The 27,569-nt window shown below is 34.2% G+C and overlaps 1 protein-coding gene across 6 annotated transcripts in view; it reads left to right on the top strand.

Annotated features, from left to right (window-relative positions):
- The window catches only part of EPHA5 (EPH receptor A5), a 336,182-nt gene that overhangs the window by 156,416 nt on the left and 152,197 nt on the right, over positions 1–27,569 (top strand). For 5 of the 6 annotated variants that reach the window (XM_057309795.1, XM_026508978.4, XM_057309794.1 and 2 more), the window contains exons 4-5: positions 15,046–15,201; positions 19,264–19,599. The exons of the other annotated variant lie outside the window; for it this stretch is intronic. In XM_057309795.1, coding sequence (XP_057165778.1) covers positions 15,046–15,201; positions 19,264–19,599 — 492 coding nt within the window. The remainder of the gene's footprint in view (positions 1–15,045; positions 15,202–19,263; positions 19,600–27,569) is intronic. 6 annotated transcript variants of the gene reach the window in all.

Here is a 27,569-nt window from a genome sequence, read left to right as displayed (position 1 = left end):
ATAACATTAGAACCAGGACCAAAATTTTAGCCCTTAGTTTCCATATGATTTTAGACAGGCTATTTAATCTTTTTGTGTCTTGGTTAAATGGTTTAACATCTTGAAATATTTTTCTTCCTATATAATTTAGATTATCTTTATGAAGGCTTGTCTTTCACTGTTACTCAAGTTTTAGAGTGGTTCTTTCAGTGGAAAAAGAAAGGGAAGTGAAAGGAATTACTGCAGAGCGTTACGTACAAGCCCAGCTCACGCATGAGTTATATCTGGCACGTGGTAGTCACTTCCAAAGTCACGGCCAGTTCTACAGTACTGGCATTATGAGATGTAAATTATTTTGAATTGAATCAGATAGATACAGAGGTAACTAAAATTTGGTGACCATTGGCTATTAATCATAGTATTTGTCATAATAGTTTTTTAAAGAGAATCATTTATTGCGTGTTTATTCTGTCAAGCTCTGTGCTGCACATATGTGGGTGCATGTGTATTACATATCACACATGTATTATATATATATTACAATTAAATCCTTACAAATATCCATATTTTACAGATAGTTAAATTTAGACTCAAGGTTGTAAAGTATCTTATCAAGGGTCATATACATACAATGTAAAATTGCTAAGATTTAAACTCAAGTCTGTGTGACCTTGAAGTCTATGCTCTTCTAACCAAAGAGAAGAGAATGTATGGCCACATGGACTGAAAGAGTTAAGAACCACACTGTGGAGAACACAGAAATGAGAAAAAAGAAGTAGTGAATTAAAATATGTTTAATATTAGTCTAGATAACCTGAGATTGCATACAATACATTTAAGATGTCTCAATCTTTGAGAATGGTCAATTAGGTAGAGAGTGGGTATTACTCAGGAACAAGAAAGAGCCTCAAGGTCTGCTCTCACCAGAGCAACAACAGTAAGAAAGCTTAGCTGTGTTACCAGATTCAACTCCCAGATTCTCTACTTAATACGGGCTGGTTGTAAGATTTTAGGCACATTGCTTTGCCTTGTATTTATAAAAAAAAAATGGAAATGCTAATGCACTGACTTCATATCATGATTGTGCTAATTAAATGATACGGATCTGTGTAGTGTTCCACTCCCTGACTGGCACTAGTGGACATGATGAAAATATGTCAGTTTGTTTTATTAGCGTGATTACTACTCTTATTATCTCTATGTGATGTGGTTATAAGAGAGCACGTTTGGCGATATGGTGGCAGGAGGGTGATAATCATAAAGTGACAATGGAAAAGGAATATACTTTAAAATATAATCTAATATCGGTTATGATTATAACCTGAAAGTCTAAGTTTCCATATTACAAAATAAAGAAACTGCTTTCTAATCATCCCTGAAATCAACCATTTAGAGTTATTGTTTTTCTGGCTTCCTTTTTCTTCCTGCTCTGGCTTCTGGAAAAAAAGCCAAACCCCATTCTGATTTTGAAATTGAGATTGCCAGATAGCTAGGATGTAAAAATAAATGCTAGAGAGGATTGAGTAATTCTATAGCACTGATCATAACAAACTAAGAAGAAAACATATGTGAGCTACTCAGAGACAAATAAAAATAATGTAATATATGATGGTATAAAATATATTTGAGAGTTTGCCTGGGTGAATGTTTTAGAAATAAGGTATATGTTTAAAGGCTAGTCTTCACCAAGTTATTTTGGGCATAAATTTCGCCACTCTGTGAATAAAGAATTTTGCCCCTAATGTTGACATCTGAAATTGTTTAATTTGAGACGCAGTAGGACATTTGCACACTGAAAATTAGGGGCAACTAGATGACTGCTTTTGCCAAATGAACTGTACTAACCAGTTGCTTTTGCTAATTCACAGAACTTCAATTAAAAAAAAAAAACAGTATTTCATAGATATGAATTGAACACTTACAAAATGGTTTGATTCATTTTAATTCTTGGTGTACAATTTGCAGATAACTGGTTTAAAGCAACTGCATGACCTATGTGTTCTCTATACTTCATTGTATTTATATCCATAGCTAAAAATTAGGAAGATCCTATACTCCAGGTAAACTTTCTCACAAATTATCAGGGCAGTTTTTAAAATTTCTTTTGTTTTAAGGCAAATTATAGTCTTCAAACACTTGTTACAGTTAATCTCTCTATATCCATCTATGCTTTTTAAAGAACTACATTGTTAATGTTTTACTTAAATTCAAATTATGATCAATCTGGGCAGTAATTCTGTGACTATACTGAGGGATAGATTTTCTTTTTGTTGTAGTTGTTTGATTTTTAAAGAGAAAAATGTAATCACTAATGCATTTATACTACATAGAATGGTTTATTCTTCATTCTAAAATAGTACATATTTAATGTGTACTTTTTCATCATATCAAAGGAGATGTAATTTTGTTACACAGCCACTATTGTTTTCTGAGTTACTGAACTAAGATGTAATGCCCAATGGTACAAGGAGAAATGCTCCTAACAGAAAATACTATTTTTACCTTAGCTGTCAAGACCAAGACCCTGAGCCAGACATTGCATATACTTTCATAACAAATGTTGTGTTGGATGCTTTTATCCCTTCATGGAAGTTTTATTGCATTAACAGGAGCGTATTCCCTTCATGATTCATAACTGGACTTACTTTATGACTGTACAGACATGAGGTAAACAAACTGGCTTTCACTACCTGATTCTAGAAATAATGGATACTTCAAATCAAATACACAGGCCATAAGGTTTTCTTTCAATTACAGGATAAATCATCTATCTTAATATTTAAACACTATATCCCTTCTATCAAGGCAATAAACATATTATCACAAATAATGTCCAGAAAAGCACATGGATTGAACCACTCAATAATGAAGAAAAAACACTACAGGCTGATACAAGATTATTTCATGATATTTCATCAATGTTTAATTTTATCATATTCAACATGAAATAAAGTGAAAAGGCCTAGATGTCATCAGATTCCAACAATTTGTAAAGAAAAATTATCTGTGCCTACGATGAGAGAAAATGTAAGTGGGGCACTTGGATAACTTTTAATTTAGAGAAGATAATATATGTCCTTTTATCAATAAACAAGTGCTAAACTTTATGTCATGTTTTTGGTAAGATAGCATTTATCTACAGATTTCCCCTTTCATACAATTTTCCATAGTAAATTTATTCTCAGAAACACCAATATCTAGCTTTTCTCTAAACTTACAAAATAATTACAAACATTAATTTTGCTTGGAAAGATATGAAAGAATTATACATTTTGGATAACCAATTGACCCATAAAAATATGTTGAAAATATTTGCAAGGCATAGTGCTAACTTTTAGGTACTTTAAAAAGAATTATGTAAAGTCAATTTTCTCAATGTTTCATAATCTAGTTGTCTCCTGGTTGTTTTTTTTTTTTTTAAGTTTTAATTCTTTCACCAGTTGAAAGCATAATGTAAGAAAGTATCAGAAGATTTACCATTTCAAATTTAAAAGTCATTTAACTCGGGATGCCTGGGCTCAGTCGGTTAAGAGTTTGCCTTCTGCTCAGGTCATGATACCAGGGGCTCCTTGCTCAGCGGGGAGCCTGCTTCTCCCTCTGCCTGCCTCTCCCCTTGCCTGTGCATACGAGCTCTCTCTCTCTCTCTCTGACAAATAAATAAATAAAATCTTTTTTTAAAAAGTCATTTGATTTGATTTAACTTAATTTCTACTTTTCTGCTTTTCTAAATTACAAATTCATTAAGCTCTGGATTCATCAGATATATTTGATAGTTCACACTTCCTAATTTACAAATAATTTGAATTATGAAAAATTGGTCAAAAGCAACAGTTGTTCATAGGACTAAAATGACATAATAAAAGCAACTATACATAGTATTTGTCGATGTCAAGATTAACTCTTCTTTAGATAGGTAACTTGTTTGTATCCCTGAAAAAGTAAGGGTAATGTTTAAGAGTAGAGTAAAAGCATTTCATACTTGGTGCCTGGGTGGCTCAGTCAGCTACATCTGCCTTCGGCTCAGGTCATGATCCCCAGATCCTGGCATCAAACCCTGGGTCCAGCTCCCTGCTCAGCGGAGAGCCTGCTTCTCCCTTTCCCTCTGCCTGCACCCCCCTACCCCACTTGTGCTGTCTTTCTGAAATAAAGGGGAAAAAATATATATATGTATGTATATATATTATACTAACTTTTGCTAAATCTTTCAATGTTTTCTTTTCAAGTCTGTTTCTTTTTAATTTTTTTATTTAAAATTTAATTAATTAACATATAGTGCATTCTAGTTTCAGAGGTAGAGTTCAGTGATTCAGCAGTCTTATATAATACCCAGTGCTCATTACATCCTGCACCCTCCTTAATGTCCATCACTCAGTTACTCCATTCCCCCACCCCCTTCCCCTCCAGCAACAAGTCTGTTTCTTTTAACAACAGAAATACTTCTTGGTAACTCTCAAATCTTTATCTAATTAAAAAATTAATCAAATGGAAGATATATAACCAAACAACAAAAGTGTTTTGCACATACACATACACTGCCATATATATCCTACACACACTATTATTGAAATGTGCTGATCTGAATCTATTCATATTGATTTGTCTGGGGGAGCAAAATTGCCCAAAGTGTTAAGTATCTATTGAAATTATAGAGTTATGAAAAATATCCAGTAAAATTAATAATTAAAATAAAATTTTATAATTATCTATTACATTTATTATTGTAGAGGAGTTTAATCCATCGATAACTAAAGGGAAAAAGTAATCTTGCTTTGAGAGATAATGAATTCTATTATCTCCAGTAAATATTCATCCTTATATAGATAGGTGGTTGAAGGCTTCCAAAAATTGCTGAAATTATGTGTCTTCCTTTTAATGGATATTCAACTAGATAAATGCAAAGTGGTAATATTATGATTTACAACTGTCCACAGTTCAGGGGTCATGTATCAGTCCATTCCAAACCACAAGGAACCTTACCTTTTAGTTACTATATCTTAAGCATGTACATGTTGCCAAGGTGGAGAAATATATCATCATATCATTGTAGAATGTTTTCTAAGAATACTCTGCAAGACTCTTTGTATTTATTTATTTATTTATTTATTCATTTATTTATTTATTTATTTTAAAAGATTTTATTTATTTATTTGACAGAGAGAGACAGCCAGCGAGAGAGGGAACACAAGCAGGGCGAGTGGGAGAGGAAGAAGCAGGCTCCCAGTGGAGAAGCCTAATGTGGGGCTCGATCCCAGAATGCTGGGATCACGCCCTGAGCCGAAGGCAGACGCTTAACGGCTGCGCCACCCAGGCACCCCGACTCTTGGTATTTAAACCTGTGAAGCTAAAATTAGTTTAGTTTAACTATTTATCTTATGAAACATATCACCTGTCAATTAATAACTGTGAATTAAATATTATTGAATCAACATGCTTTACTTGAGCAGGACAAACATTCCATCCTAGCTTATATCATAATTTGGTTATACTGATACATATTTTTTTCAGTATATTTTAAAATTTGATTCTTTTCTAACTCTGCTAGCTATTAGTTATGAAGTATATAAGTTCTAATCTTAGAAGTAAAGCAGGAGGAGATACTGGTACATAATACATTTTTACTATATTTAAGGATATTCTGCTTTGTTCTGAACTTTAGGGAAGGTGATAGCTTCTTATCTGAACTATGGGAGGAAGGTCAGTATTACAATTGGTCATTGACACTACATGATACAGCATTTCTATAAAATATAGAATATATTTTGTATAAAAGATATATAAAAGATACAGAAGTAGAAACATTAAAATGTTTAAGTAATACAATCATCAGCAGTTTCTAAAGTTACACATCTATATTTTATTTTTAATTGAATGAAATTGTATTGTATATGTTTAGCCTTTTACTGAGGGACCTTGATTTTTTGTCTCTGTACACACACAAGACACACATACACACACACACACGACGCTATTTTTAAAATGTTATTTTGAGTGTTTTTTTTAATGTGTGTATTAATATTAAACAATAAACAGGGGCTCCTGGGTAGCGCAGTCGTTGGGCGTCTGCCTTCAGTTGAGGGCGTGATCCCGGCGATCTGGGATCAAGCCCCACGTCAGGCTCCTCTGCTGGAAGCCTGCTTCTTCCTCTCCCACTCCCCCTGCTTGTGTTCCCTCTTTCACTGGCTGTCTCTCTGTCAAATAAATAAATAAAATCTTTAAAAAAAAATAAAATAAACAATAAACAATTAATGAAAGTCTAAGTATGTGCCAGACAATGTATAAGAAATTGCTACACATGACTGAGTTATTTAATGGCATAAAAGCAATGAATAAGTTTTAATTATGTGTGCATATCCAGTGTCCAGTACAGTTCATGACACACAAGCCTGGCTCATTACATATATTGAACAAATGAATATGTAAATGATATGTAGCAATTAATTTCACTCTTCATTTATAAATATCATATAATTTACTGGGGCTTCTATCAATATTTGCCAAGCCTAAATTATAAATGTAAATATAAATAGAGATAGAGATTTAATGTATTTATCAATAGTAGTCTTGTTCTGGATGAAGTCCTCAAGATGGCGGTAGAATAGGCGAACCCTAGGCTCCTCTCAGCCCACAAACACAACTAGATAACTTTCAAATCATCCTAAATACTCCAGAAATCTGCCAGAAGACTGACAGAACAAACTCCATAACTAAAGGGAGAGAAGGGGTCATGAGTCATTGAAGAAGGTAGGAAGTATGGAGATGTGGTTTAGAGGAGAAGTACATCACAGCTTCTGCAGAGGGAAGTGGTCATGGAGAAGATCTAGGCAGAGAGGAGCACACAAGAGGAATGAACAAAAAGAATGCTTTTCCACAATCATTGGCTTGGAAAATGAGAGGCACTGAATTTCATGATTTCACACAAATAGCAGTACTTGAAACATAGAATTTTAAAGGTCAGTGGACTTGGCTGGGACAGACCCAGATGGGCACTGTCCTGCTCCTGGAGAGAAGGCAGGCAAACAAACCAGGAGCAGACAGAAGCAGCCATCTGAAGAATGCCTGGGGCACACAATGCAGAGATTATTCACTCTTTTGGAGAGGAGAGCATCCGTGAGAGGCAGAGTTCACAGAGATACTTCTCCAGGAACAAGGAAGCTGACTGGCAGCATTTCTCTGTCCTGCCCTTCAGCATAAACACAAAGCCACCACAATTGGTGGGAAACAGTACAGCACTGAGGTTGGTTGCCAACTTGCTTATACCAAGCCCCACCCCCCTGTGCTCTGGTGAAACTGCCCTTCTCAGTTAAGCTTGTCTCACTCCCAATGCAGCAGACTTCTCCCCCAGAAGGCCAACATAAAGCTGGCCCACTCTTTGTCTCCCAATCACAGAGTTTGGCCAGGCCTCTGTTCCGGTGGAATGGGTGTCAGATCTCATTTCACAAGTAGACCAGAGCACATCTTGTTAAAATTTGCCACATTCAGGCCAGGCAACAAACAGTGCCCACAGTGGGCAAGGAGAGCCTCTGCAGATGACTGGCCTGAAGAATAGAGCAGCCAAAACACAACAGCAGAGTGCATGCAGCACACACCAGAGGCACTCCCTGAAGTGCCAGGACCTGGGCACTACATGACCTCTTCATAAAGCCTTTACTTTCAGGATCAGGAGACGTAACTGGCTTTTCTAACACAAAGGAGAAGGCAGAGATTTAAACAAAATGCCAAGACCGAGGAATTTATGCCAAATGAAAGAACACAATAAGGCCACAGCCAGAGATCTAAGTGAAATAGATACAAGTAACATGTCTGGTGGAGAATTTAAAGCAGCAATCATAAGGATACTTACTTGGCTTGAGGAAAAAAAATAGAAGACTTCAGTGAGACCCTTACCACAAGATAAAAAAGTTTAAAAAGACTCAGTTAGAGATGAAGAATGCAATAAATGAGATTAGAATCAGGCATGGTGCAATTATCAGCAAGGTGTAAGAAGCAGAGGAATGCATTAGTGACCTAGAAGACAGAATAATGGAAAATAATGAAGCTGAACAGAAGTGAAAAAGAAGAATAGACATAGGGAACTCAATGACTCCTCCAAATGTAATAACATTTGTATTATAGGAGTCCCAAAAGAAGAGAGAGAAAAGGGAGCAGAAATTCTATTTCAAGAAATAATAGCAGAAAACTTACCTAATTTGGGGAAGAAACAACATCCAGATCCAGGAGGCAAAGAGAACTGCCATCAAAATCAACAAAAGCAGGCCAACACCAAGACATATTATAATTAAATTTGCAAAATATAGTGATAAAGAAAAAATCTTAAAAGCAGGAAGACAAAAGAAGTAATTAATTTATAAGAGAAAACACATTAGGCTAGCTGGAGATTTCTCAATAGAAACTTGGTAAGCCAAAAGGGAGTGGTGTGATATGTTCAATGTCCTGAATAGGAAAAATCTGCAGCCAAGAATACTCTATCCAGCAAGGCTATCATTCAGAATAGAAGAGATACAAAGGAGAGACCAAAAGTAACAAAGGCAAGAAAGGACCTGAGAAAATCTCCAGAAACAATGACAAAAAAGTAATAAAACGGCAACAAATACATATCTATCAATAATTACTTTGAATGTAAATGGGCTAAATGTTCTAAATCAAAAGACGAAAGGTATTAGAATTGATTAAAAAAAAAAAAAAGACCCATCTATATGCTGCCTATAAAAGACTCATTTTATTTATTTATTTATTTATTTATTTATTTATTTATTTAAGAGAGAGGGAGCATACGTGCATGAACTCATGAGCTGGGGAGGGGCTGGGGGAGAGGGAGAAAGAGGATCTTAAGTAGGCTCCAAGCTCAGTTTGGAGCTTGACCTGGGGCTCAATCTCACAGCCTTAAGATCATGACCTGAGCTGAAATCAAGTTGGACGCTTAACCAGCTGAGCCGTCCAGGTGTTGAGAGACTCATTTTAGACCTAAAGACACCTGCAGATTGAAAGTGAGGGGGTGGAGAAACATTTATTATGCAAATGGATGTCAGAAGAAAAGTCAGAGTAGCATTACTTATATCAGACAAACTAGACATTTTTGTTCTTGTATTGTTTTTATCCTGTTTTTGTATCATTGTGGAATGATTTTGAATAGGTTCCTTCTATTCCATTATTTATAAGATTTTGATAAAGAATGTCATTAACCTTTTTTTTTTTTTTTTTAAATGTTTCATAGAATCCACCAATGAAATCATGTGGTCTTGGGCTTTTCTGTGATGAAAGATTTTTGATTCCTAGTTTGACTTTCATGCTTGTTATTGGTCTAAGAAGATTTCCTATTTCTTGGATTCAAGATTCATGATTCAATTTTGGTAACTTGTGGTTTTTTAGGAATTACCTGTTTTTTTTCCCTAAGTTATCTGATTTATTAGTATATCACTGTTTATAGTAATCTGTTATCATACTATGTATCTGTTGTATTGTTTTCTCTTTCATTTCTCATTTTTTTTAATTTTCTTTTTCTTAGTTAATGTAGTTAGAGCATTGCCAGATTTATTTATTTTAAACTAATCATTATATTTAATATTATGTTATCATTTATTCGGGTCTCTATTTCTGATTTTTCTTTGTTATTTCCTTCATCTACTAAATTTCAGGTAAGTCTCTTCTAGGTCCTTGTAGTGTAATGTGAGGTTGTTTATCTGAACTTTTTTCTTAATACAAGCATTTATAGCATAAATTTCACTCTAAAATTTGTTTTTGCCACATCCAATAGGTTTTGGAATATTGTAATTTTTTTCTTTTGTTATGATAAATATTTTGATTTACTATTGGTTTCTTATTTGGCCCATTGCTTGTGCAGTAGTGTGCTGCTTCATATTTACATATTAAATATTTAACATTTACATTGTAGATTTCCAGCTTTGTTTTATTGTTGATCTTTAGTTTTGTATCATTGTGGTTAGAAAATATACTTGGTATTATTTCAGTTTCCTTAAATGTGTAATATTTGTTATATCTGTAAGTAACTCATTACTTACTTTTTTATACTGAGCATTCATTTTAAATATAAAGATCTTTAATTTTAAAATTAAATTCTTTGGAATTTCCTTATAGCATGTTGTGTTATGCTTTTTTTCTTAATAAACACATCTTTTAAATTTGGGCTAAATATCCTGCGGCCACTTCATTTTGAAAGATCTGTTTAAAAAGTAAATTTGACTTTGCTTATCTGATAATTCACATATAATAGAACTATGGTAAAAATCTTGTCATAGTGATTGTCTGTCATTCCTAATAAAGTATAATTGGATAAATCCAATAACATTTTTGAAGATTAATTTTATCTTAAATGATAGAGACAAAAACAGTCTGTACATTTCTATTCCTGTTTCTTTATATATATCTATATATGTATTTTTAAATGATCTGTATATTTTAATTGTAGTGGGGACAATGATAGTATTCTAAATTACTAAAACAGTATTTTCTACATTACTTTTTTTTTTTCTTGGTGACTATGCTTCTGGATTTTGAATTGTAAAATGAATTCACTTAGGTATCCCAAGGGTGATGGACCTTTAAGGCTAAAATATTTTGGACACATTAAAAGTAATTTAATTGATAATAAAAAGTATAGGAAAAACCCTAAATTATCAGGTTAACCATTTTTGGTAATTTTGAGAACTTTTTAAGATTGTCTAATTAGATTTGGCAACACCTTTTCACAAATTTGACAATTGAAATTCATATATCAATGACATGCTTTTTCTGTTTAGATTTTTAAAAGTATTTTAATAGATTTAATTAACATCCTTGTTTTCTAAGTGATAAATATGAGAGCTGGAATGTTGGCAGTGTTTGAAAAACTTCTAAAGTAGCCAGTGTAGATGTAGGACATATTATTATTTACTTGCCAAGACTTAGTATTTAAATAATTTAGCTTCATCAGCTTTACATGACAGTGTAAATGCTATGTTATTTACACTGAGGACACAAATGTACTATTTACACAATAAATACTGATGAATATGTACTCAGTACAACAAATTATGCTATGTATGATGAAAATCAAATTGGAGTTTAAAGAAATCTTGCTACTCATCTAAATAGTTATTTGTTAAACGTTGTCATGATTAAAATGCAAAAAGGTCAATTTTGTTTCTTTTGATTATTATTTTTTATTTTCTGTCTCCCCAAATATGTTGTAGCTTTAGGGTATCAAGTACAATTTTTATTTTCTGACCACAATATAAATATTCCTTATCACAGTGCTTGATAAAAAGAGTGCCCTCAAAAAATAAGCACCCAGTGTTTTCCAAGTACATTCATATCATATCCAAATTCTTTATCAGGGATTACAAACTTTTTTCCCCCACTAACTTGCACTTCTTGCCTTTTGGCTGGGATGCTTTTCCTGCAAAATTCAGAAGCAGATAAAGGAGTTTCTCAAATGCAGGAAATTATAAGTAGGTTAGTATGGATGGAGATAGTAAGTGTGGGAGGAGACCACATTCGAAGGATTTCTTAGATATTGTGTAGAAACTTTCAGGCTATGCTAGCATTTTGTAGTAAAATTAATTGGAGTTTCCCAAAAAGGACATGATCAAATGCTGTTGAGAAGTATGGAAAAAAGATGACTGCAATCTTAACAAAAACAGTTTCAAGGGATTGGACTGTGCCAATGTGTGATTTAAAAAAGGACCTAGAGATGCATGTATGGACAAGTAATTTAAAAAATTGTGTTCTGAAGGGAAACAAAACTGTTTGGTAACTACAGGGAGAATTGAGATCAAGTGAGATTGATCATTTATTGTTGTTATTATTTGTTTTGTTTTGTGTCACTTTGTTTCCACTGAAAAGTTCTGGAATATTGTATTGGGCTCATGTATATGTCTAAGCAAGAGAGAGACAGAGACAGAGATTGAAAGAAAGAGATTGAGAGAGACTGAGCATGTAAAAGGGATAGTAGATATTTGAAAGATTACCCTCAGAGAATAGAGATGAGTTTCCTAATTCAAATAAAGATATTTTCATTTGATAGAATCAAAAACACCTGTGCATTTTAATGGGCAGAAAAGTAGAGAAGGTGGCTCCAAGTGCATACAGGTTTGGAGATTTGGTTTTAGGAAAACAAGTAAGTTCCTCTAATGAATTCTATTTTCTCAGCAAAGAAACAAATGTAACCAGCTAGGAATCACAAAAGAATAGAGCTTCTAAGGAGTAAGAAGAGAGGAGAAACTACAAAATAATCATGTTGTTGCTGAAAACAAACGTTAACTAAGGAAATAATAAGATTGTCTAGCAGCATTGTGTGTTCCATTTGCATTTGGAGCCATGGGTTGAAGGCAATGAATAATTACTTTTACATATATATACAGATATATTTTTTTCTTGAATAACATTGAGTCTACAACTTTCCTCTCTATATTTCTATTTGGATTTCTTTTGCCACCTCAAATTTAAATAACACTTTAAACTTAATCATTATCTTCCCCCAAACACATTTCATATCAAGCACTCTCTGAGAAAATGGCACCAGTAGATCCTGGGCAGTTCAAGCCAAACACCTGAGAGTCGTTCTGAGGATTTTCCACTCTCACATCTGACCCATTAAATATATCATAAAACCTCATTGATTTTTACCTCAGACTGATCTCCTGAATTCACCTACTCTCATCTACCACCATTGGAAGCACTCTTGTTAAACAAGTCTTTTTCTGCACCAGTGCAACAGAAGCAAAAGGACCAATTGCCTAAATCTCTGCTCTTTTCCAATCCATTATTTACACTGCTACCCAGTGATCTCTCAAACATTATTGTCATCTTAGTATTTCCCTGCTTAAAATTTTGTAATGACTTCAAATAATAAAAACTATAAGGTGTGTCCTGGTGTCCTTTTCCCTAACTTTATCTCTGCCACTTCAATTCTACTATCACCCTTATCAATTCTATAGTTTCCTCTATCCCCTTATTTGTTCACCTGTTTTGGTCCTTTGCAAGGATTTTGCTCCTCAAATGCAGGTCAATGTACTCTAATGCCCCCTTAATGTAAATTGGATACTTCTCCTTTTTAATTTTTTTTAACATCACAGCAAAGACTCAGCTTCCTAAAGAAGCCTTTTCTTTTTTTTTAACATCCCAGTCTAAATTAGGTGTCAATGTTCACTTCCATGCTCTTTCTTTTTTCTAGCATAGCAATATTTATAATTATTCATGCAGTACTTTTAAGATTCACAAAGGCAGAGCCATGTCTATTTTGTTTACCTCTGTAATCTAGTACTGAGCAAAATTTCTGGCCGACTACACCTGCTGAAAGCATTTTGTTGAACTACTGACCAGAAAGATACACTTACCTGATTTTACTTACATTTATATTAATCTCTGCTTCCAAAGTTTCCATGGAGGGTTAATAAGTGTTATATATGATATCAAAATAAGTTTTTAGGTTAAAAGGCATTCATTAAAAGAAAAAAACTGGCTTTTGTTTCATAAATGATCATTAAATTCCAAATATGCAGGATTGTGGATTGACACTTCATGTCTTTGAAAGTAAATAGTGTTTAAAGGAGAATGGTTTTACTGAAGAGGATAAAAGAAAAAATGGATAACTTAGCTAAGAATGGTATTGGCTGCCACAGCAATCCTATTATAAGAAAAATAATATTTTAAATCTTTTCCTAATCATTTAACTACAAGAATGTCCCTAATACTATCAAAAAGCTCTTCTTAACTTTCAAATACCTTCACATTCTCTCTGAATTTATAAGAGCATTAAGGCTTTGCTATCACTATAATTAGATCTACTGAAAAAGTACCTTCTCATTTTTGTCAATTCCTGATTATTCATGGTGATGGCAGAAAGCCTTAGCATGGATTACTAAAACCCCAAATCATTTATAGCACATGAAATGAGTCCAAATTCATTATGTCTATCCAAATTTTCTGTTGAAATACAAGTTCACCTTTGAGCTTTAGCAAATTTCCATTGATGCTTGAATAAATGCTCTTAAGTGTATGTACTGAGTTTTGAAAAGAGAAAAAAATATATATGGTTGATTAGTTTTATCTAATCGAAACCCTAAAAAGTAATCAAACCAATGGTTTAGTGTCTTTGATTGGCCCATATTGGGCAATTGGAATGAAAGTTTGGCTTTATTAGCCACTGAGAAGAGAGAAAGATACAAAAGTTTAGGGGATGAGCATAATAAAAAGATTTACTTTGTTAGCACTTACTTGACCACTAGCAGAAATTTTAACAAAAGTATCCAGAGAACATTTTCTTTATGTGATTCTGAATAGTTCAGTTATAATCTTCATGCCATGTCATTCATTCATTTACGCATTACATGATAATTTATGATCACCTACTGTTGTCAAACACTGTGATAAATATTATGAATGCAAAATTGAATAAGACACAGTTTCTACCCTATATAGATCATTACAATTTGTGCAGTATAAGTATGACTGATATTAGAATAGATGCTTGTTGAGTCATATAAAAGTTCTAAAATGGAGTAAAATGTAAAATAAATGCCTCACATCTGACTCCTCCTGAAATCAATATGATGTGAATGATATACCAGCTCATCTATGCATTCTCCCAAATCCAACAAATTTGTGAAGCTCTTAACACCTACCAATTAATTAATTTATTAATTAAATAGCAAAACTTTGAGCACCTACTATGTACCATACCATTCTATGAGCAGAGGGAAAAATTATTATTTCTTCAACAAAAGTTGTGTTAACAGCATCAATGAAAATTATACTCAAAACATTACTTCAGTTTTAAATACATATAAGTACTTACCTTTTATAATATGATTTCTTATAAGCTCCTGCAGCATAAAAATCACTAAAAATGCATACAGTCCAGACATGTTTAATTTAAATACTTAAATATTTGATTCTCTGAATGAATAGCCTGGTATTTATGATTCAGAAGCTTATGAAACATTTTTGAAATTAATGGCAGTATTGTGTTATATGTAATCTGTGTATACTAGTCAAAATAATGACATTATTCACAAAACAAACACTGCATCTGTTCCAGGGAAAAGCTTAGTCTCTTATTTCTTTTGACAGTGTGCAGACCTGGGTTCTTCAAAGCCTCACCTCACAGCCAGAGCTGCAGCAAATGTCCACCTCACAGTTATACCCATGAGGAAGCTTCAACCTCTTGTGTCTGTGAAAAGGATTATTTCAGGAGGGAGTCTGATCCACCCACAATGGCATGCACAAGTAAGGAAACCCACTGATATTTGGTGATGCTAACTTTTCACCACTTTGAAGAAAGAGCATGATGAAGCCTGTTACATCCTATTACCATTTCCCCTAAAACAGGCATAATGTTTAATCTTCCAAAATAGTTTTTTTTTTTTACCAAATTTCGATTTTCATAAATAAGCATTGAAAAGTTGGAGTCTCTTTTATTACTCACTGTTAGAAGCATTCATTTTCCCTAATTTCAAATTCAACATCGGAGACAGATGAAGAATTTTTTCTTTCATTTTGTAATTTCTTTTAATGTTCATGACAGCTAAACATGACTTTAATAAACCCATTTTCCTTTTCACCGTAAACTTTTTTTCATTCTTTGTCTTCTCCTGAGCTAAGGCTTCTGATCACATAAACATGTAATGTGGTACTTTGCCTTTTTTTTACCTAACTTGCCACACTAAACGACAAAGGCCAGTGAGAAGGTCACTTGTGAAGGAAGACAGGAAACACTTCAAGAACATGGAGTACTGCGCATTGGCAAATCAGATTTAGGAGTCAAATAGAAAACCAAATCTTTAGCTAGGACTTTTAAGCAGTTGTCATGTTTCTTGTGAGTGTCCTTACCTAGTATTAATTATATGATCCCATAATCATATAATTAGAATGATGAATAGTAAACATTTAATTTCAACATTTGCAGTGGAAGCATCCACATCCATCGATGTTTTTGGTGTGTTTGTTTTTCTAATGTTCCGCATATTTCTGGGAAGGAAACGCATTTATGTATTTGTTTGCTTGATAAAAATACTTTCATTAAGTTGTCCACATTCACAGTCTCTACAGCAAATCAAACAAAAACTCAAAATGGAAGGGAAGAAAGTGTATCCCCTCTCCCCATAAGGTTCAGTATCCATGACCTTCCCTTGTTTTATTTTTGATCCCAGCAAGCTGCAGTTGCTCTCAAAGATGATAACAAAAAATTTTTGAAATCTAGTATTCATTCTAGTTCGTTCATTCTAATATGAAATATAAACAGACATACAATTCCTTTAATCAAATGACCACAAACTGAAATTCTATCTGAATTTCAGCATCTGAATTTCATAGTCTCAGTGAGACATAGTTTCATAATTTCTGAAATCATTGATATTAATTAGCTTTACATTGCTGAAGATCGCTCTTTTATCACAAGACTGATCATTTTATGGTTTAGATGATTACTAATTATAAACAATTCCTTTTCAAATAAGTATTTGGGAGGATGCATTTTAGTAGAGGAGATAAAAACTATGATTGAATGTGATGCGTTTTGGTTACACTAGAGATTATTTTAATTATCAGAGCAAAAGAATGCCCAGAGAGTAAAGGGAAAATGTGGCCAGATAATAGAGTGGTAAATTAAGGAGAGAAAAACCATACCTTGAATTATCTTTTACATTTCATTAATTTTCTAATAGTTATTTTCTTTAAGTGGTCCAGCCCTGATCTCTCTCTTTCTCAGAATAAAAGTGTGTCTCCCTTTCTGTAAGTTCGCTAGGTTTGGGGTGAGGGAAAGACTATGCTCTGGTGGTAGGGACTGCTTAGTCCTCTTACGGGACTGGAGGCTTCAAATTTTCTCTGTTTCCAGGTGTGCGAATTTCTAATACTGTGTTTCAAAAAGAACACTAATTTGTATGCATTTCTCGAAACACCATTGGACTTGTGTAGAAGATCTTTCTAATATAAAATCTGCTGGTGTGTGTGTTCCGTTTTTAGTTGCATTCATAGGACCACAAATACTGCATATGATCCCCTTGCACGGATGGCTTGATTGATGTTCACATGGTCACATGAAAGTCTTGAATTTTGCTTTTCCTTGGCTCTTTGGAATTTAATTTATGGTTCCAACTCCTTTTAATAATTTTTGATGTATATATATTATAAATATATAAATATGTAATATGTATTTATATAATATATAATATAAATATATATTATAAATATATAAATCTGGAAAATAGAATGTTATAAACTTACAGGAAAAGAAAAACAAAAAGATCCCGGTGAATCTGCTTAAATGAGGGGTACTTCTCACAGCTCTGTTTTGGTTCATATATCACATCTATTAGCCAGGCAGTGGAATTTCATCAGGTTATTTTTTAGGTGCATGTCAATCTGAGCCTCTACTTTTTTACTTCTACTTTAGGGCTTCACTTGAATTTGAGTTTCATTTTGATATTAAAAGTCATATGTGTCCCCACCAAATGTTGAGGGGATGTTAGTGCAGAGTCAGAAGAAAAGGAAGAGTAAGACTGATTTTTTTTTTTTTTTTACATTTTTTCAGATTTAGGAAAAAGGTGTTACACTTGGGTATATTTCAGATGACAGGGAGAAAAAAAATTGATGTCTTTCTGAACTAGACATGTTTCAAGTATATTTTACCTTTTTCTCAGAAGTAAACCTGTGACATTTTGGCCTCAAATGACATCTTTTCCATAACCTTTCACTATTAAATAAGCTAAAGTTTACAGTAAAAAAATAATACTTGTGTATTTCCATCTTAAGTAACTGCTCTATTTTGAAATGTGTGAGGTTGTATGTATGGAAAATTCACAGGGTTCAATCAGAGATATAGTTGAGGTAGGGATTATTTTGCCCAAAATGCAAATCTTAGGTTTTGGGGTCCTTTAATTTAAATGGCATTTTGTAAATACCAGGTAGCTTTTTTATCACTTTTAAATTTAGTCTTCAACAGTCATGGCTTAATAAATGTTAGGTAGAAATTAATATTAATCTCTATATTTGAAACAACAGATATTAAGAGAACTAAGCTATGCCCTTCCAAGTAGCTAAATTTATGCTTATGAGCCATTCAACAACGACCATAGTCCATTCTATTCCCTGTCAGGAAGTTTTACATATTAAGTCTGAAACAAATATAAATGTATTTTTTCTTTGGGAACATGTGACCATATAACATTAACAACTGATTGAAGATATAACTCTAAGTATCTGAAAATCAACTGTGAGACAGACATTATGCCATTCCTTTTTTAAAAGACTTTATTTTTTTAGAGCCGTTTTAGGTTCACAACAAAATTCAGAGAAAGACACAGAGACTTCCCATATACCCCATGCCCACATACATAAAGCCTCCCCACTTATCGATCCCTGCCAGAGTGGTGTACAATTGTCACGATTGATATGGAATTAATTTTAGTTCTCTTTAGTAAGCTAATTATTCGTTTCAGAAATAAAGTAAAATACAAATGGATATTGTTTACTGTTTATATATAAATTTGCTCTGCTGATCCCTCAAGATCTGAACACTTTCATTCTTTCTCTCATGGCATTTTTGAGAGTTATTTTAAAAATAAATTTCTGATTTCCAATTAAATAAAATTCACAATTTGCAGAGCCACTATATTAAAACAATATCACAATAAGTGAAGTTTCGTTACACATTGCAATGTCCAACTACTTAAATTCTAGTTTCTTCTTGACATACGAGGAAGATTTCAAATGCTGTTGGTGATTTATCTGTGGATATGCAATTTATTTTGAGGTAAGCTCAGGCTATTTTACTTGCTGCAGAATTTGTAGTCAAGAGCCACACTGACAAATCCTATTTTCACTTGTGCTCATTGCTTAGTAAATCCTTCATGTGTACTTCCTAGGTTTCTGGGACAGATCTCAATAAGGAAGTAATCAGTTCAATCCCAAAGGAGAATTTTTCCTTGGACTTGTCAAAGGACTTACCACTTTTTGAATATATAATTTTTTTATCTAACATTATTTTTGCATACATAGTTTTACTCCATAATTCTTTACACTTACACTAAGCAAAACATCTGTTTTAACTAAAAAGTGGTTATAACAATGCCAAGATAAGTTATTTCTAGAGGGTATAAGTCCCACTATCGTCCCAACAAAACTTTAACAAGATTTTTCAAAGATTATTACAAATTGATTCTTGCATTCTCCCTATTTAAAAGATTGATTGCAAATCGATTTTTTTTTCTTCAGACCGGGGATTTGTGTAGTAAACAATGCCTAATTTTATCATCTTAAAATATGTTTTTCTCACTTTACTTTGCAAACCAGGACCCCCCTCAGCTCCTCGGAATGCCATCTCAAATGTTAATGAAACTAGTGTCTTTCTGGAATGGATTCCTCCTGCTGACACTGGTGGAAGGAAAGATGTATCATATTATATTGCATGCAAGAAGTGCAACTCCCATGCAGGTGTGTGTGACGAGTGTGGCGGTCATGTCAGGTACCTCCCCCGGCAAATCGGCCTGAAAAACACCTCTGTCATGATGGTGGATCTGCTCGCTCACACAAACTATACCTTTGAGATTGAGGCAGTGAATGGAGTGTCCGACTTGAGCCCAGGAGCCCGGCAGTATGTGTCTGTAAATGTAACCACAAATCAAGCAGGTAAGTGTGATGTCCAACCAAATCATGTACCTTAGGCCGACCTCTGTCAATTACTTCCATAGCTAAGTGAGGGCTGAACTGCATGAGATCTGTAAGAGAACTTCCCACAAACCAGAGGGGTAGGACTTAAAGTAGACTACACCCAAAATGCTTTATTTACTTTTAAACAAATAAAAGCTAAGGCTTTCTTAGCAGACTTATCTATGGACAAGGGGAAAAAAAAGGATATGTTTCAATTGAATTTTTTTAAATTAAAAAGACGTTTCTGGCTCAAATTCATTTGCAGCAAAAATTTTTACTTCACATTTCATACATGCAATTATGATAGCTCAAATCTACATATTTTGTTCTTTGTTTACGTCAAGTTTTTTGCTTATTTCATTAATTTAGCAGATAATCAGGCAGATTCTATTTGCTTGTTTGTTTGGCATCACAGATGAATTTTCTTTGCATTTTGAAATAGTCTTTTCCTATTATTTCTATTATTATTATAAAAATGTACAAAATGAATTTTTCTTTGATAATCCATTTATCAAAATTAGAATAGCTGAACTATACATGAAAACACATTTATGTTCCATATGAAGATCTTGGAATTACTAGTGAATAATTACTAAGGAGTAGAGCATACAGTTCTGCTTGAGCTACTAATTCTCCCCTAGCTTCCACTCAGATATTCAACTTGAAGTAAATCAATATATAGGACTTCTTTTCTGGTAAAATGAAAACCAAAGATAAATGATGATTAAATTAATAATTCAACCTATTATATGGCAAAAATCATTCAAAACCTATGGGCAATTTGTGACTTGTTTTTGTCAACAACAGGGATGTGGGTGGGTGAGACATTAAATGTAACTTCCCTCTACTCCCTGGTCACAGCTCTCAGTCCATGGGCATAAACTTGTCACCTTATTAGAATCCCAGCTGGAATTTTTTTCAATGAGGACATCCTTGCCAGCATATTCACAATGAAATAGGATGTGTTTGACTGAACTGAATTGGACTTAGTTGATATACATTAGTATAAGTTTGTAGGTTGTAGGGGCGCCTGGGTGGCACAGTCGGTACGCGTTTGCCTTCGGCTCAGGACGTGATCCCAGTGTTCTGGGATCGAGCCCTGCACCAGGCTCCTCCGCTAGGAGCCTGCTTCTTCCTCTCCCACTCCCCCTGCTTGTGTTCCCTCTCCTGCTGGCTCTCTCTCTCTGTCAAATAAATAAATAAAATCTTAAAAAAAAAGTTTGTAGGTTGTAGAACTGGGTTGACAAGAGAATGAATGTTGTTGGTAACCATGTCCTGGCCAAAATAATTTGAATTATTGAATGTGTCAGGTAAATCAAGTCATTACCTCTTGAGAATAAGAAAATGTGTGCAGTTGAGTTCATAGTTGCTTCTGATTGATTAAACCAAGGGAAATATTGAAGAGCAGCCTGGATGATATGAAAGTAATTGAGTAATTCCCTAAGAATCATTCTAAATACTCTAGATATTCTTAGCCATGTTGACTAGATGTCCAGAGCATTTTTTAAAATTCTTTGAGAGAAAACATTGCACACATATATGCCACTTCCCTAAGTGAATCCTTTATATTTTTCTCCATTTGCTCCCTAACCTAAGGTAGAACTAATAAAAGAGTTAAGGAGCTGGATAGGAATAGTGAAAATTAAGTTTTCCTTCACTGTAGACTCAGCTGCTGGCAATACTGGTATATGTCGATATTCCGTCACAGTATCTAGTCACACTGTTCAGTACATGTGAACTGCCTTCCCTTTTTTAAGGAGGGTTTCTGAGAAATGCATTTCTTTCATAATGGGTTTGTTTCAGATTTGTTTTTCTGATTTATTTTTTGTGACATCAACACAGTGTGTTGTTGACTAAAAAGAAGCCAACCTAAAATAGATTAATAAATGTTTTATTCGATGTCTTACTGAGGGCTATAGCCCAAGAGTCAGTGTTTTAAATGGCCCTGAAGAACTGCTCCAAAGCATGTCAGTTTACAGAGGATTATATGCAAAAAGGGGAAAGGGTATCCATCCTTGCAAGCAGTTCTCCATCATGTAGTTGTGCAAACCAAGGTATAATTCGTTTGGTTGTAGAAATTAAGGTTTACCGATTTCCACTTAGACATGTGTAAGACCGCTATATTGTCTTAATACATTCTGTTTCTATCATATTGGATTATTCAAAAATATTACCGGCCTGCATCTACTTAACTGGTTTTCTGGTTCTTCTTGTTTTTGGTTTCTCCTTGACGTCACTTAAGATGGTCACAGAAGTTTGACATCAGTCACCTATTGCAGTTTTAGTGCACAAATAGAATTGTCCAGATTCAAAATTGCATTTATAAAGTACAAGAAGAAAAACTAACAATTTTTTTCAAGATGAGAATCTTGCACTAAGCTAGGAACTGAAATTGATTAGGTAACCCTAGCTGATTGGTCTATCAAAGTAAATAATGATTTTGTGCTGAAGATAGTGATTAACTGATAAATTTATGAATGTTTATACAGTATTTGAAACACTTTCCCAGTCATTATATCATTATGAAGTCTAGCACCTTGCTCTTGTGAGAAGTTGTCTAATTTCAAATGATATTTTTTACATGTAATTTAATAGTGAAGTCAAAATATGAAGTTTTGGGGCACCTGGCTGGCTCAGTTGATGGAGTCTGTGATTCTTGATCTCAGGGTTGTGAGTTTGAGACCCATGTTGGGTGTAGAGATTGCTTAAAAAACAAAACAAAACAAAACCAAAATATAAAGTTTTAAGAGAAGCTGAATACTAGAAATTAGTTGGACTTCAAGGTCCTTGTAAAATGCAGCAAATAGTACTGAGGTTGACAGGAAAACATGGTAAAATTGTGAGGATTTTCGGGGCGCCTGAGTGACGCAGTCGTTAAGCATCTGCCTTTGGCTCAGGGCGTGATCCCGGTGTTCTGGGATCGAGCCCCACATCAGGCTCCTCTGCTAGGAGCCTGCTTCTTCCTCTCCCACTCCCCCTGCTTGTGTTCCCTCTCTCGCTGGCAGTCTCTCTGTCAAATAAATAAATAAAATCTTAAAAAAAAAAATTGTGAGGATTTTCATGGTCAAGAAAAATAAACACGTCTGAAAGGGGAAAAACTGAGGGAAAAAAAGTAATTTACGTGAAGATAAAGAAATGCTGTCTGTGGAGGAGGGGAAAATAATAGGAAAATACCATGGAAATATGTTAATTACATAAAGAACTCTTAACAAATAGGTTTCAAAGTGGATAAAATGATGAAAATGAAAACCATGATTTTTTTCAATTCTTCAACTTAGAAAAGGGATATTGAGTGTTCCTCCAGCTTCCTAGTGAGTTTATGTCTGTTTTATGCAATACATTCTTTCAAAAAGTTGAATTACACATGATAATCTTTCCTTCCAAAAAAAAGTATTTAGATTATTTACATTACAACATTTCTGTTGTTCTTCTCTTTTATTTGTTTATCTAAAATATCTTTCTTCCAGTTAGGTGGATAGATGGATGAATGGAGAGATAGATATATAGATAGAGTGAGTGATACATCAACACATAGTATGAAAATTAAAATTCGATTAAAAGTGAATATTTTTTCAGTCTCATTATCCATTCACAAAACAGTGTGCTTTAATATGTTCTTCTATAAACATATTTTTAAAGTTTTTATTTTAAAATAATTTTGCTCTAGGCATACTCTATCAAGTGCTAAAATTTAAACCTTTTTAGATATATACAAATGAATATTTTATCCTAAGAAAGAATAAGCTCATTCTAACCAAAAACAAACAAACAAAAAGCCTAAATTACTAATATTTTAATACGCAAAGGTACAGAATTCTAATTCTGAGGTAAAATAGACTAAATTTTGCTTGGGATTAATCTTAGGCTCTTGGATTCTATCTTCAGAGGGTTCAGTTGACATGGTAAGAGTTGCAAAATGCAGCAGACATTTTGGAGGGGTTGTCCCAAACTGTCCCAAGACTATCAGAAATATCACTAAGATTGCTTCTAGGCCTTTTGGCTAAGATCAAGTGTAGACATATCCTAAGAAAGATGCCCCTATGTTTTGATGGTTTTTATTCCTTGGTTCTTGCAAGGGTGTCTGGGGTACATAATAATCCCATTTAATCAAATACTTTCAGTTTGATGCCATTCATGTAGTCAACTAGCATGATATATCTTAGATGTTGAGATGGTCAGGGGTCCCTGAAGACTGAATTATATTGTAGAGCTGGGAATTTAAGAGAATGCTGAACCAAGATGGTAAAAGTACGTTGTTGCTCTTGCCAAGGTGGCAACAAATATTTTCTGGTAGTTTCTGTGTATTGAGATGTTAAAAATGTTTATTGTCACCTATTAGACCATTACTAAACCATGGTGAAGATACTTGTTGATTTTTATCAGTGGAGAGAGCATATTGGCTGTGTTTGTAATCATCACCTGATTAAATGCATAGTTTGGCAAGATTAGTTTGTCTTCCACTCAGACTAAACAAGTCATTTAAAGCTCATAACCCCGACTCTTTATTCTTCCATATTTTTTTTTATGGTGGCACTAATTTCTGCATTCCCCCAGAGATAGAGTAAAGATTTGTGCTTACTCTTTTGGTAGGATGGAGATACTTTAATTTGGCCATTACTACAGTTTTTTAGATTTTACCTCATGGGCCTCAGAGACAGGTTTCTTCCAGGTGCAAGGTAAATCTTCCACCTATATACTAATGACCTGGTGAAAGAATTAAAGGATGGGATGGAGAAGGCATCATTGTGCCAATTGTAATGTGGGCTCAGAACAAAATCTCATTCATCACCTCACCCCCATAACGTCCACTCAGATCAGTGTTTCTTAGTGGTCTTTGGAATCTACAGGGATTAATGTTAGCTCAGACACAGTATTCAATAACCGGTGAGAGATCTGGGCATCTACCCCTCCCCCTGCCCGTTGATTTAGAAATGGTCAAAAATACCTTTCAGAGAAGCTAAAAAGCAGATGTACAGTGTTAACTTATGCTGCTATTGCACAATTCTTCTTTAAAGGCAATCACCTTTCTCTTCATTTAAGAGACTATGGGGTAAATACAGATCCCTGGACTTATGATCATCTTACATCTTGATAAACCCGTTGGAAGTTGGAAATATCTAAGTCAAAATGCATTTAATACATCCAACCTGCCAAACATCAGAGTTTAGCTTAGCCTACCTTAAATGTGCTCAGAACATCAATATTAGCCTACAGATGGGCAAAATCATCTAACACAAAGCCTATTTTATATTAAAGTATTAAATAACTCGTGTGATTTATCGACTACTGTATTAAAAGTGAATATCAGGGGGCTGCCCGGGTACAGAATGGTTTTAAGTGTTTGTTGTTTACCTTCGTGACTTTGTGGCTGATGGAGCTGCGGCTTGCAGCCCAGCTTCATGGAAGAGTATCACTAGCCCAGGGAAAGATCAAAATTCTAAGTATGGTTTCTATTGAATGTGTATCACATTTGCAACATGTAAATGTAAGTTGGACTTACAATGTAAGTTGGACTTACTTACTTACAAAAAATGTAAGTTGGACTATCTTCAGTCAGGGACCATGTGTAAACTAACTCGGGTCTGGGAATTAGTGAGATACCATGACTTACCATCTCACTAAATTTTGATTTGTATTTCTCAGTCCTTCATTTCATTAGTGGCACAAGTCAAATGGCCCATAATTTTGGTCTTTGAATGCCAGAGTACTAGACTTTTTGCCATCCAAATCTACTGCCTGTTATGAAATTCCAAAGGAAAGTGCTACTACTTGGCCTCTGCCACACCTGAACCCTAAAGAAATCAATAAATTATTTCACTGTAGCTTCAACTTCTGTGTTCTTAAGTAGAGAGAACAGACATTATAGAGATTTTGTTTACGATTGTGGCACTACCATGAATTTATTTCTTATCATTATGATAAAGAAAATGTCTCCGGACCCTTCCTGAAGATCTGGGTAGTTTCATAGGTCTTGAAGTATAAATCTGCTTTAACACTTCTAATCAACAGGTCATTTAATTACTTCCTCTACATTAAAACAAGGAATTCCCAGTTTTTGAACTTCAATTTTGGCCATCTTTCAGTCCAGATTTTGGTTAACAAAGTGAAGAAACATTTAGCACTTGTGCCAATGACCTGGAGAAGCATATTGAATCCAAAATCTCTAATCATCCATTTATACTAGTGTGAATTAAATTGTTTCCAGCTCTCACACATGTGAGAAACTCATAAAATCCATTTTTACACACATTTCTTATGCTTTGGCAAATTTAAGTTATAGAATCTTGTGAGTTTTATATCCAAGAAGCTTCTTGCCCCCAATATTGACTAGATAACTGGCTTTCAAGAAAATGTTGGTATTCTGAGATCAGATGGAGTAATAGGTTTGGGCAGGAGGAGAATTGTTTCCATCTATCAGTTAACAATCTTAGATAAGGTGTTGGCTTGGTAATGAGGATGTGAAGAAACCACTTTCTTAGTCAGGTGTGGAACAGCTGAATCTGGTAGCAAGAGAGACTCAAGAAGTTTTAGAAGTTGAGAATATTCTGTGTTATCTGAATTCTTCCACATATCTGCATTCCAGTGCTCAGGGTTTCACTTTTTCTTCCAATCAGTGGCCTCATTTTCTCATAAGGCAATGCAATAAGTTCAGTCATTTTTGCAGTTCCAGAATTCTATGAAATAAGACTTGAATTTTGATGTGCAGCTCTGTTATCCTTTTCACTTGAGTAAGAGGACTTTTGGCAGGGAGACTTTCTGATGATCTCAATATAACTTGAGCTGAAAATTTAAATTTTAAGCTTCTTATTTTATTTCTTTAAATTCTGCAGTGCAGTTGGATACAGCCAATTCTTTCCATATTTCTTCTATTTCTCATACTTTTATAGTACTAAAACAGGTGGAATTTGGTCACCCAAAATATTACCTTCCAGAAGCCCCTTTTTGAGGGGATCTCAGGTGATGAAACATGCCATTATGTGCAAGGATTGTTAGATTACCACCCCTTAATACTAAATAGGTCCTTGCTACACTGAAATACAACTAAGTCAAGTCGCAGGGTCTATATTCCCATTCCCTTGAAGACTTACTTGAAACATTTCTCTTTGGGGAAGAATTTTTGTTTTTGATGTCTGTTTTCTTAGTTGCAAACAAAATCTACTCTGACCGGTTTAAACAGAAAAGGTCTTTAATACAGCATATTAAATGGCTCATGCAATCATCAAGAAGAATAGATTCAAAGATTGGAGGCTATGTTTCTAGAAGAAATGTTTGATACTCTGCAACTGAATTGGCCTGATGAAGGGAAACATTGCCACTGCAGCCGTCTAGTAGTAAGTGGCAGAGACTTTACTTTATTGCAATTGATAGTGGCACTAGTAGCATTGCTCTTTCAGAGTCTCAAACTTGTACTGAATTATCTTCAGTATTGTCACCAGAAAATATTCATATTTTGCTACCATTGTCACCGGCAGAAAGCAAAAAAATGAAAACTTCATGAAGAACCTGGTTTCTTAAGTTGTCTATTTGAATCAATACCTTGCCTGGGCAAGTCTGGTGGATCTCAAGCTATATACCTTTATCCTAGCAGAAAAAGAGCCTGGATTTTTTTGAGTTCTGATTTCTATGTGGGAGAGATAAAGTTCATTACCTTGGTTTTATAAATACATAAAGTGACATTCAATGAATTTATTCAAATTTGAATTAAAATTTATACATAGCAATTGCTACAGAAGTTATCGCTAACATTTTGGGAAAATCTGATTTCTCAAATAATTAAGATTTGTCCTTACGCAATCTCTCTCTCTCTCTTCCTTTTCCCCTTCTTTCCTTTCTTTCTTCCTTCATTCTTTCCTTCCTCCCTTCCTTTGTTCCCTCTTTCCTTCATCATATATATTTGTATTTCAGGTGTTGAGGGTTGAATTAATAAAACGCCTCACCTCTTGGCACAT

Source organism: Ursus arctos, unplaced genomic scaffold (assembly GCF_023065955.2).
Source record: "Ursus arctos isolate Adak ecotype North America unplaced genomic scaffold, UrsArc2.0 scaffold_9, whole genome shotgun sequence".
Taxonomy (NCBI): Eukaryota; Metazoa; Chordata; class Mammalia; order Carnivora; family Ursidae; genus Ursus; species Ursus arctos.
This window is presented reverse-complemented; position numbering and strand designations above follow the sequence as displayed.